The sequence below is a fragment of the Montipora foliosa genome, chromosome 2 (assembly GCF_036669935.1).
Source record: "Montipora foliosa isolate CH-2021 chromosome 2, ASM3666993v2, whole genome shotgun sequence".
In the NCBI taxonomy this organism is placed as follows: domain Eukaryota; kingdom Metazoa; phylum Cnidaria; class Anthozoa; order Scleractinia; family Acroporidae; genus Montipora; species Montipora foliosa.
The window spans coordinates 4,421,404-4,433,903 of NC_090870.1; the positions used below are offsets into that span (position 1 = coordinate 4,421,404).

At 38.1% G+C, this 12,500-nt stretch overlaps 1 protein-coding gene across 1 annotated transcript in view; it reads right to left on the minus strand.

The window, feature by feature from the left end:
- LOC137986512 (cell adhesion molecule Dscam2-like) overlaps positions 1 to 225 on the minus strand; it is a 43,057-nt gene extending 42,832 nt beyond the window's left edge. The window contains exon 1 of the mRNA XM_068833547.1: positions 39 to 225. Within this exon, the coding sequence (XP_068689648.1) occupies positions 39 to 105 (67 nt within the window). The 5' untranslated portion in view covers positions 106 to 225. The remainder of the gene's footprint in view (positions 1 to 38) is intronic.
- Positions 226 to 12,500: the final 12,275 nt, after the last annotated feature.

Sequence of the window (12,500 nt, forward strand, 5' to 3'; positions counted from 1 at the left end):
AAGTTTTGACATCGTATCAAATTGAATTATTTACTTACCTTCGGCAGAACCAAATAAGGAAAAAACAGCCAGTAAAATGAAACCTGCGACTGAAAAAGCTGCCATATTTGAAAATAAATTGACAAAGCACAACACGGTTCTTGTCTCTGAAAAACGCTGGAGCTTGACTTTTAAAGTTTGCCACTAAAAATTACATGGTAAACTGAGCAATAGATGACACAATTCGTTAAGTCATAGTTCATGCCAGAGCAGACAAAATTTGATATTATGCCGGATCATGCGGTGCTCAGGCTCCGGAGTCCTTTATGTCAAATAACTAAGTCAGTAAAATCGCCTCCTTAAAGCTCGCATGATTTTGAAGTTAAGGTTTAATATTTTGGCACTGTCAGTTTGTTTTCATCAGTCGAATCTCGGACCATTTGTTGTTAAATTATTTTCGGGGTAACTCACAATCTTTTCAAGCACGGTGAAGATCATAGTGTTCTTGTTTTTTTTGGTTTGTATTTCGTCACAATGCCGTCGTCCAAAGGTCGCTTATTGTGGGAAAAAAAAAGAAACGCAAAGAAAAAAAAATCACCTTCTAGATCTTTTATGAAAATGATTTCGGTAAAGACATCGTCTTCCCAGGTTATTCAAGAGCTTAGCACTTACTCGTAACAGAACGTGACCTGGGATTGTTTCCGTTAGTTGTGTCCTCGCTTGTTTGGAGAACGTTGTTCAAGTCAAAAGATTAGACGCCCGAGAGCATTTACCAATCTGATCTTTAATAAGATTATTGCTTGTATGTGTCGAAAGTAAAGCTGGTGTGGTAGGGACCACATCGCATTACGACTTAGACAATACTCAAGGGTTGACTAGCTCGTGCGTGGTTGAAGTGCATTGAATGCACATGAACATGTCGTGTTGACACCGGCCCAAACCGATTTTGACGCCCATCTTCAAGTTCAGGTGCATAGTTGACAAATCTGGAAAAGCCTGGAATGGATACTCCATAAATCATCTAACATTTCATGTCACGTACGTGTACTAAAAGTCGACAGAGAAAGAATTCGTTTATTTTCGTTTGCAAGAAAATAGCAGCACCAATGAATCGTACATTGAGTTCATTGCATCCTGGGTAAAGTGTATGGCCTGGACGAACCACACTACGTTAATGCGCTGATCAACTCGAAACTTCAACATCCCCCTCCGCGGGCAAAGCCCGGTCATTTGATCTTTTGAAGATTGTATCGTTCAAATTCCCGTCCCTCCGGCCAAATTTGTCTGTCATACCCTACTAAAGAACAATCGTCGTGGGCTCCTGTCGTCTTTAATAAAGACTTTTGAAGACCTTTTTTGTGAGCCAATCGCTCACAAATGCTATATCTCTTCCTTTAAACTCTTTCATCTCGTCCAAACACGTGTTTTAAAGCTGTTAGCGACTTCGGCGCCAGAAAAAAAAAAAGATTCGAAACCTAACACGTCCGGTTCAATTTTCCCCACCCCACGCAGGCAGGTAAAATTGCCCTCTCCCCAGACACAGAAGATGGTCAAATGCCCGGAGTTTGGCCGGGGGGCAGAGAATGTTTAGCTTTTATATTGTGTTGATAGAAACTACTTGTCCTTCTCAAAAGCCACTTGAATAAAAATGTGTGACTGACATAAGTCAACCATCGGATCTCAGTTTAAGTTAAAAGTGCTTTTGTTGAATAATCTGATTGTGGTAATCTGATTGCGCATGGGACAAAGTCCTGAACTACGTGGGCCGACAAACACACCATGAATTCAAAAAAATATTGTAACACTAAGGTCGTGATTAGTCTAAATTTCAAAGTTACTTTAAAGCCATTGTTTGAAAGAAGAATCTCAAGGCCAAGGCTAAACCTTAAAGCCAAGGCAATTTATCAGATCACTTTGGCCTCATTTCCAGAGAGAGGCCGTGTACTGAAAAAATGTGGACAGGGCTTGGTGGTATTTTATATTTAATTAAGTTAAAAACGATTCCCCCAGTTGCGCCTGAAAGCTAGTTAACTGAAAGGATTTTCCCAAATTATTGAAATAACTAGTAGTAATCTCGGATATTATTATTCCACTATTACTCCATTTTACCATATTTGGTCAAGAGAACGCGCAAAATAAGAGACGGTAATACACTGTAGTGTCCCGGGTTGACCGGTTTAGAACTGAGCAAATACGGACGGAACGGCAGTTTTTCAATGAAAGAAATTGTTTTCAAAGCGATACAAAGCCTGAGAATTTAACTTGTTGCTCATTGCTCGTATTTTTTCTCGCCCCCCCGGGGCTCGGAAAAATACTACGCAACTCGCAAAATATCCGCGCGTATTATATGTTAAACCATCGGATAAGATGTATATAACAATCTCGATAATCGCTTTGGAAGCAAAGCAGAAGGGTAGGAAAAGAAACCTTTTTTTATATGTGGTCTATCGACCACTTATTTATTTTTCTAAAAGGTTTTTGCAATTGGTTTTTGTAGTCAATCTTAGGGTTTAAGTCAATCCTAATATAAAAGTCATGTCCGATAAGCGTAGTGCAAAATCCAGAAGATGTCAAGTCTAATCCAAGGTTCTAAGGAGATGAATTTACTATACAGTGTGCGTCGAAGGCAAGAACTGATGATGAAACCTTTTGATGAAACCTTTATTTAAGCGTCATAAAAGGATTCTAGTACTTTACAGTACTAATTGGGACACTAAAACAAAGCAAGTTAACTCTTTTTCGCCGAGACGCCAATATTGGCTCCTCCACGTGGGTTTCGATCTGCTAATGAAATCGGCTCGGTATGATATGACCGAGAAAAACTTTGACCAGAAACCTTGTGTTGACATATTTTTCATTCATTCGAAAGCAAAGCGAGTGATTTTTCAAGGCTTTTAAAGTGTAGTCCAGCGGATTTATTGTGCGGACTTCGAAGTATCATTATCAGTGATTTAAAAATGGCGGCCTGTTGATTAAGTGGGGAGCTTTCTGGGCAATTTTCAATCGAAAACGACAGTTATTTTAGCGATTTTGGTGGCTCTGATTCAGACGGAGAACAAGCCATCGATGACAACATTTTTGGCTATCCAAATAATGTCGAGCGGAGAAATTTTGCTGAAAATGACGAGAACATCGAGTCAGCAGGAAGTGATTTTGACTCTGATGACAATCAAAATGTTGATGTGAACGGAGTATCAGAGATTGCGTTCGTCAATGTAGACACTGTGCGCCAAGTTTTTATTTCAAGTGAAAGGCCCTAGCGATGAGGGCAACCCTAAAACCAGGAATGCGGAATGCGGAATCACAGGTCATTGTTTTACCAATACAGAGAGTAAAAACTATCCTAAACATTCATAAAAGCTAACCTTAGGCCTAATTAGGCCTAAACAAACGTTTTTAGGCCTAAGGTTAGCTTTTATGAATGTTTAGGATAGTTTTTACTCTCCGTATTGGTAAAACAATGACCTGTGATTCCGGATTCCGGATTCCTGATTCCGGATTCCTGGTTTTAGGGTTGCCCTAGGGATGATGCATCTGCAAACAAGCAATCAATCAAGGCCTCGAAAACGTCGAAGAGCAACGACATGTACGCAAAATCAAGCAACCAACAACAACAACCCCAGTTTATTTGGAATCAAAACAATCCAAACAACACTGTTCCCGAATTTCGTCTCAGTCCTGGTCCAACTCATGTGTGGGGAGGTGAGTTGAGTGAGTTCATTTGTTTCCACTTATTCTGGGATGATGCATTATTTGAAATGACAAATAAATATTTTAAAAAATACAACCACACTTTTGAATTTTCGGAACATGTTTCGATGTTCCGAAAATTCAAAAGTGTGGTTGTATTTTTTAAAATATTAGTAACACTTGTGCTATCCAGACCATTTGGACAAATAAATATGCAGAAAAAAAAAAAGCTGATAATCCTGACAAGTATAAGTCTCCATGGAGACCAATATCAATTCTCCTCGGTGAAATAATAATAATAATAATACTAATATACCCCATTCATTGCGGTTTGTGTAGCTGGGGGTATCCTAAAACTCCCAGATCTTCATGACTATTAATTTTGGCAGAAATCATACCGATTTTTTGAAATTGGTCAATAGAATGAGCATATGAGCAGATCACAATAACCGCTACTATAGTGTTGGATGGAAATGCAAGCGTTGGCCACCCAGAGTGGTGTTTCATCAGTTAGAAACTTCAATAAACAATGTCTTTGTAATTTACTAGGTCGCACAAGCTAGTAAGAGACTCACATCCAAGGAATTTAGAATGACTTTGGCAACACACTGTCTGGATACGTTGCCAACGACAACATCCCCATTGTTAGAAGAAGAGTCAATGCAAATCTGGAACCAAGGTTGCAAAATGTTCGGCCTCACATTCCAGTAATTGGCCCTTCAAGAGTTTGTGCTGTTTGTTCTGCTCGTTTGTCCCATCAATACAGAAATGAGAAGAGGCCAAGGCCAGCCAGATCAATAATGCAAGACATGTGATGTGCATTTGTGCCTGAACAGTAACAGCACCTGTTTCTCAGTTTGGCGCAAGCAACCAATTAGTTTACTTTTCTATGGTGTTTTATTGGGGAAAAAATGTTCTAACATATTATTATGGTTCTTCTTGAACTGTTTACAGCAATTTATAAATTAAATAATAAAGTAAAATTATCCTAAAGTAAAATAAAGTAAAATTATCCTTATTAAGACTTAAAGAATCTAAAATTCCTAAGAAATTAATATGTACAATTTACATCAATTTAATCATGTTAAATTTTAAAACATTATGACAATTTATATATCATATTAGGTATTGCAGAGATGGCCAGAAGCACAGCTACTGTTGTCCAATGTAGAGATATCTCTACAGTTGATCATTCGTTTAAAGTCTTTCAGAGTTGGTGCACTTCTCTCAGAGTTGGACAACTTGGACCATAACATTGGGCCCAAGTATCTGATGGAGTGCCTTCCATACTTTATAGTATTATATCTTGGGAGGATAAAATCTGAGGTTCGGAGGCTATATGGCTTTAAATAATATGAAATTAAAGAGTAAATGGTGTTTAAAGCAATACTCTTGTCCTAGATGGTCCGTTCTGGTTGCCAAAAGTTCCAAATGAGAGTTTTCAGGCTCAAACGCGCGGCTCAAAGCGAAAGGCTGGTAAAAAAAAGGTTCGATAAATTCGCGCTTGTCTTCCAATGCTTGTGTATAAAACAAAAAGGTTTTGCGGTTGGTTGAAGGAAAAAAACTCGACAGCAAATTTTTTGTTGAGTAATAGTTGTGAAAGCACAAAAGTGCAAGTCCTGGGGGAAATGCTGATAAAAAGGTTCAATAAATTCGCGTGACCAAGGGATTAAGCCGCAAAAATTATTGAGAAATAGGACCAACCTCGTCCCAAGGCGCTTTTCCCTGGCTTTGGACCCACCTCCAAAGCCAGGGAAAAGCGACCTGGGGACTTGTCCCCACCGTGAACGAAAGTTGCCCGGAGCGTTGAGATAACTGATAGGCCGAAATTAAAACAACGAGAAAAAATTCTTAGTTTTCACGTACATGACGCCATCACAATTAAAAAATAAGGAATTATCAATCCTTTCGAGATTTTAGTTTAGTTCCTTATTAGAACAGCTGAAGACTTATCTTTTCACAAATTTCCAGTTTGATAGGATTTTTCGTCTTGTGATAAAGCAAGATTGAATTTCTAAGCTTTTGCGTGACACAGTAGATAGATGATAGATAAATAGAGAGCAGTGAAACCTGATTGTTTAAGAAAGCCAGAGTTTTTGACTGCCAACGTTTTCGCTTAACGATGATTTAAGGAAACCACGAACAAAAACGTTGGCTGTGAAAAACTCTGGCTTTATTGAACAATCAGGTTTCACTCTCATCTATTTATCTTACTATTTTATCTTATTCTCTCTAGTTACCAGTCTTCTTAATTTTATATATATCCGATTTGAATTTGTTCAACCGCCACTTCTGAAGATGTATGTGGAAGCATACGAAACGTCGAGTCAAAAGTAAAATGTGCTTTTTCATTATGTTTGTAGCCGCTGTTTGTTTTGTGTTTTTGATTAATTTCCAATTATTACTGCTCCAGCTGTGGACAAGGTAAGTTTTCCCTGGCAATTTTAAAATGCACCTTAAAAGGAAATAACGAGGAAACTTATCTTGTCCACCACAGCTGGAGCATTAATAATTGAAAACTGCAGCGGCGGTAGACTTGCAGTGAAAACAAAATATGGTTCTCGTTCGTTGAGGAAGACGAAAAAGCTACTTAAGACATTGACCCCTGAGAGGGAAACTTAATAATTTTTTTACTCTGTCCAAAGCCAGACGATTTTACTCTTTAATGGGGGGCGTTCGAGGGGTGAATTGGTTAAACTCAGTCAAAAACAAAAAGTGATACCGGTCTTAAAGTGTGATGATGAAACCGATCCAAGTAACTGTCCGATCTCTCTTCTCTCCATTTTTAATCGAATTTTTGAGAAACTTATGTACAATCGTCTAAAATCGTATATTGAGAAAAACGAACTGTTATATGAAGGGCAACTATGGTTTCCGTGAGAACTCCTCCAGCCAACATGCAATACTTGACATTGTAAATTCTATTCAGATGAACTTGGATAAGAAAATGATCTCATGTGGGATTTTCATTGATCTTAAAAAGGCATTTGACACAGCTGACAATCTTACTTAGCAACCTGTATCGTTACGGAATGAGGTGTATTGTCTATAACTGGTTTTCGTCTTACTTGGCTCACCGTACTCAGACAACTCAAATTGATAGCATGTATCTTCCAAGAGGAATTCGGTAACTGGAGTCCCGCAAGGTTATGTTCTAGGACCTTAACTCTTCCTAATTTATATAAATAACATTTACACTTGTTCTGATAAACTCAGGTTTTACTTGTTTGCTGATGACACAAATTTACTATATGATTACAAGAATTTGCAGTCTCTAGAAGTCGTAGGTAACAATGAATTGAAAAAGTGTATGCGACTTGGCTGAATGCAAATTAACTATTATTATAAAATAATTAGGATAGTACGCGCACTCTCATTGGTCAATAGCTGTGTTAAGATGAGAGTATGTAAACACGGCTGTGACATCTCACGAATTTTAATTGGTTATGTATTGTCAGACGCGCGTTTTGATTGGTTGGTAGGAAATATGAGCGTGTATCAAGAAAAACTGTTTCAATCAAAAAGTGAAAAAACCAGTATTTTCCTTCATTTGTTGAATTATCTTTGAGAAATATATTATAAAGGCAACTCGAGGGGTTGGGAGAATTCTCGACAGTTATGCAAACCCTCGACTTCGTCACGGGTTTGCATAACTGTCTCGAATTCTCCCAACCCCTCTCGTGTTTATATCAGGCTAACGTTTTCTATAGGAGGTTTTCACGTGACGTCATCACCGCCATGCTGGTTGACGAAAACAAAAGATCTCTCATTAGCTTCTTTTGTTCGTCCACCAGAAGTCGTACATTTCTCTATTGTTATTGGTGTCCCTAGAGGTTGGTTGAAAACGTCCTATTGCTTAAATGCAAAGAAATCAGATTTTGTTACTTTTAGGCCCATGCAAAAGAAACTTAATTATCAGATATGCTTGAAAATACAAGATAGCAAGATGAACGCTGTAACAGCTCTTGAAAACTAGGATTATGTGAAATTTTCTTGGGGTCCTAATTGACAAGCACTTAACTTGGAAATAACACATTGATTACATTGCTTCTAAGATTAGCAAAATTGTTGGCTTAATAGCGAGATTGTGGCACCATGTACCATTAAACACCCTTCTTCAAATTTATCGAACACTTTTATTTCCCTATATGTCTTACGGTGGGGCTGCTTGGGGCCAAGCTGCTCAGTCTGACTTAAGGAAGATTCTTGTTCTTCAAAAACGAGCTCTCTGCCTTATTCAGTCTTTTGTAATACTATTGTAGATCCCATGCTATCCCATTGCTTATCTCTTCTAATATTCTGGCAATTGATATGCTTTACTTTAAAAAAAATATCTACTCTTGTGCATGATATCTCAAATAATTCTGTACCGAAGAACATTCAGAAACTATTTCATGGCTCCTCTAACATTCATAAATATAATACACGATCATCAGCTATGGGCTACTAATATGTTAGGGAATCGCGACTAAGCTTACAGTTGAAGTCTTATGCCAACTTTGGAACGAGATTATAGCCTCCGCTTCATCCTGACTGGCGCGCGCTTACAAAAAGGTCATTCAAAAAACGAATTAGGAAATTTCTGCTTACAGTACTATCGTTACTATCGTACCCTATCAAGATTCTGTTTTATTTCTTCATACATTCACTTATTTTAATAATATTGTAATAATTATGCAACGTTTCTTCAGTCTGTCTATTGTGTAATCCTAATGTGTATTGTTAGGTTTTATTTGATCTTTATATCGTTTCTAGTAAGTTTAGTGTCATGTGCGCCATTGCCGATTAGCATTGCTGTACGCGTGTCGTGTTAATTTTTGTAATTTTTGAAAATAAACTTGAACATGAACTTGAACTTGAACATGGTGCGGAATTCGCAGATAGCGGCTTCATGTGTGACAAATATTCTTTGACGTCTTGCTCCGCTAGGTAGAGGTGACTGAAGACGCCAGGCATGGTTTGCTTTGAGCGATTTGTAATTTGCTGTAAGTAATTTGAAAATGCTGTGAGTGACTTGAATTTGTTGCGAGCATTTGGTTTTGATGTGACAGTTGTGGGTTCCAAATGGACTCCAATTGGTTGCGGTTAGTCTCCTACAGGAAAATACTACACGTTTCGCGTAGTTATGTAATGTAGCATATGTCACGTTACACTGAACTCCTAACATTTTGAGCTTGGGCTGCCTGTGCTGTTCCCCACAAATTTATTGCATAAGTGGGAACAGTGCAACGACGCACAAGGATAAGAGAAAGCCTAAGCATGAAAAAAAAATGTTTGGGAACCGGTTGGTGTCAAAAACATACTCCGACCCCTTCAAACTCTCAAAAAATCTCTAAGCTCCGCTAGAGTCAGTCTTCTAGAAAACTGAATGTACATGCTACTGGAATTTGAACGCAAAAAGATAAGACAACAAAAAGCCTTGTGTGGTTAGCGAGGTAATGAAAACCTGGTAATAAATTTATCGATATAGATAACTAAAACAAAGTTATTTGAGTTTAGGAAGTTCTTAAACCAAGAATGTGACGCCTTTCTTCATCAGGGTCAGTTTACAAGAAATGTAATACCCTGGTGAAATGAAAGAAATGATGAAAAATGAAAACCCTCATGAGGAGTGGCAGTGCCTTTCAAAATAACGGCTTTATACAACTTATTCATTCTGTCAACCTTGCTGTTTTTGGTTGTTTACATCATTTGTCTTTAAAATGGTCATTCTAGCTTTAGTATAACTTCCGACATATCCAGATTTACTTTTAAAAGAATTCAAAAAAAGATTTTAACATTAAGGTCGTTATCATTTCATTCAACGGTTTCCTGGGTTGCCTTATAAAATAAAATTGACTTTAATTTTGGAAGACTTTTATTTGACATCAGTGTCTATAAACCACCGCACAAAGTCGTCAAGTCGTAAAATGTTACTGCTCCAAACTCGTTCAGACTAGGAAAAACTACCAGTTACTTCGAACGTTATCAGAGTACTAGGAAAAATACTACAGTTACTTGGAGAAAAGAAAACAGAGAAATAACTAGCAACAACAGACCAAAATCTTTTTGCCAACAAGCAATGTCATTTCGAGTTATTTTAATCTATAGGCTCGCTTTTTGGAAAAAAAGTTAGTATTATGTCATGCCCATAGTTAATAGAGGGGAATGATTATGAAACCCAACAAATTTCTTTGTTGTATGTTTTTGTTCTCTTTTATGGCCTTGACCGTGCACAAAACACAATAGTTGTCTACTCCATACCGAGGAACTGACCAATAGAGACGTGTTGGTTACGTAATTCATGCATAGTGTATAAGCGCAAAGCAAAAGATTGTGCACTGTCGTGGACTTTCCAACCTAAATCTTAGCATCTTTGTTTGCTCATTTGATGTTTGCCGAGCTTCCAAACCATTCCCCTCTATTAACTATGGTCATTCCTAAAGAATCAGGGAAATATTCCTATTTCTTCGAAAAACTTTTGAAATCGTATCAAATTGAATTATCCACTTACCTTTGGCAGAACCAAATAACGAAAAGACAGCCAGTAAAGTGAAACCTGCGACTGAAAAAGCTACCATATTTGAAAATAATTTGACAGAACACAAGCCAGTTTTCTTGTCTCTGAACAACGCCGCAGCTCGACGTTTAATGTTTGCTACTAAAGATGACAAGTTAAACTGAGCAATAGATGACATAATTCATTAAGTCATAGTTCATGCCGGGGCAGACAAAATTTGATACTATGATCATGTAACTGAGCCAGTAAAATCGTCTCCTTAAAGCTCGCATGATTTTGAAGTTAAGGTTTAATATTTTGGCACTGTCAGCTTGTTTTCTTCAGTCGAATCTCGGACAATTAATATGTTGTTAAATTATTTTCGCGGTAACTCACAATCTTCTCAAGCACGGCGAAGAGTTAAAGTATTCTTGTTTTTTTGGGTTGTATTTCGTCACAATTCATTCGTCCAAAGTTTGCTTATTGTGGAAAAAAAAAAAAAAAAACAAAAAGCGCAAAGGAAAAAAAAATACACCTTCTAGAGTTTTTATGAAAATTTTGGTAAAGACATCGTCTTCCCAGGTTATTCAAGAGCTTAGCACTTACTCTTAACAGAACGTGATCTGGTATTGTTTCCGTTAGTTGTGTCTTCGCTTTTTAGAACTATCATGCTTGGAGACTGAACCGGCGCTGTTCAAGTCAAAAGATTACACGCGCGAGAGGTCCCCAGTTGTTCGAAGGATGGATAGCGCTATCCGCGGGATAAATCACTATCCAGTGGATAAGTCAGTGAAACCAATTGCGCTATCTAATAAATAGTGATTTATACTGTGGATGGCGTTATCCACCTTTAATTTGAAGAACTGGGGCCTGATCTTTAATAACAGAAATTTATTGCTTGTATATGTGTCGAAAGTAAAGCTGGTGTGGCCCAGCCATTACGACTTAGACAATACTCAAGGGTTGACTTACTCGTGCGTGGTTGAAGTGCATTGCATGCATATGCACGTGTCGTGTTCACACCGGCCTAAACCGATTTTGACGCCCATCTTCAAGTTAAGGTGCATAGTTGACAAATCTGAAAAAGCCTAAGATTGATACTCCATAAATCAGCTAACATTTCATGTCACTTAAGTGTACTGATAGTCGAGAATGAAAGAATTCATTTATTTTCGTTTGCAAGAAAATAGTAGCGCCAATTTAAAAAGAACGGAGAATCGTACATTGAGTTCATTGCATCATGTGTAAGGTGTATTGTCTGGACGCCCACACTACGTTGACGCCGGCCACATTTTGCCAGAGAATGCTTAGCTTGCAATTGTATATTGTGCTGACAAAAACTACTTATCCTTCTCAAAACCCACTTGAATAAAAATGTGTGACTGACATAACTCAGCCATCGGATCTCAGTGACAAAAGTGCTTTGTTGGAAAATCTGATTGTGAATAATCTGATTTTGCACGGGACAAAAACACCTTGATTGCGCGAAAAATGAAAATGTCATGGATAAATCTGAACCATATGTGAGGTTGATGAGGTGCGTGACGGAGAACGTTTTCTTCGAATTTACCCAGAAAGAGGTTCGCGAGAGAGAGAGACAAAGCCCCTGGTTTTGCACATTACCGTCTTACATCAAAGACACAACTGATTTCCTCAACAAACTTGCTTCTCTCAACAGTCTTCCTCACAACGTTCTATTTGTTTCACTTGACGTAACATCACTATACACCAACATGCCACAGAACGAAGGGATCAACGCCAGTCGTAGTTTCCTTCAAAAATGCGCCAATCCACGCATCCCTTCAGAGACCATTTGCAATCCTTACCTTGTTCATGTCAAACAAATGGACAGCTTGCTTTCCCGCGGACAAATGGAGATTTGACGAGACCTACCCCACTGTTCTGTTGCTCTAACAAAGGTCATAGTTTTGTTTGAATTGCAAATTAAAGACAAATCTCCTTGCCAAGAATCAGTTATTATACGTGGGGTATCCGCTTAATTAAGAGAGAGCGTAAACAAAAGAAAAATCAAATTTTAATTTTCAAAAGTGTTCGCGTCCGTTTACAGGAGAGTGTCCGCTTACGGGATTAATAAAGAGTTTGACTGGAATGTAAAATAGGGAAATGAAAAAGGTAGATGTAAGTACAGCTTTCCGCTTACGGTACGCGTTTGCGGAGAGTTGACCGTGTAAAAGTACTGTCTGTTTTTCTTGTCAATAAGTCCTTTGTCGAACATTCGTTTTATGTATTCTGTTACTAGTTTTTGTATGGAGTCAGTCAAATCGGTATCTTGTTCGTAAAAGGGTGGGTTCTTCTTGAGTTGTCGGTAACATTCGTCCAGCAAGTTTTATCC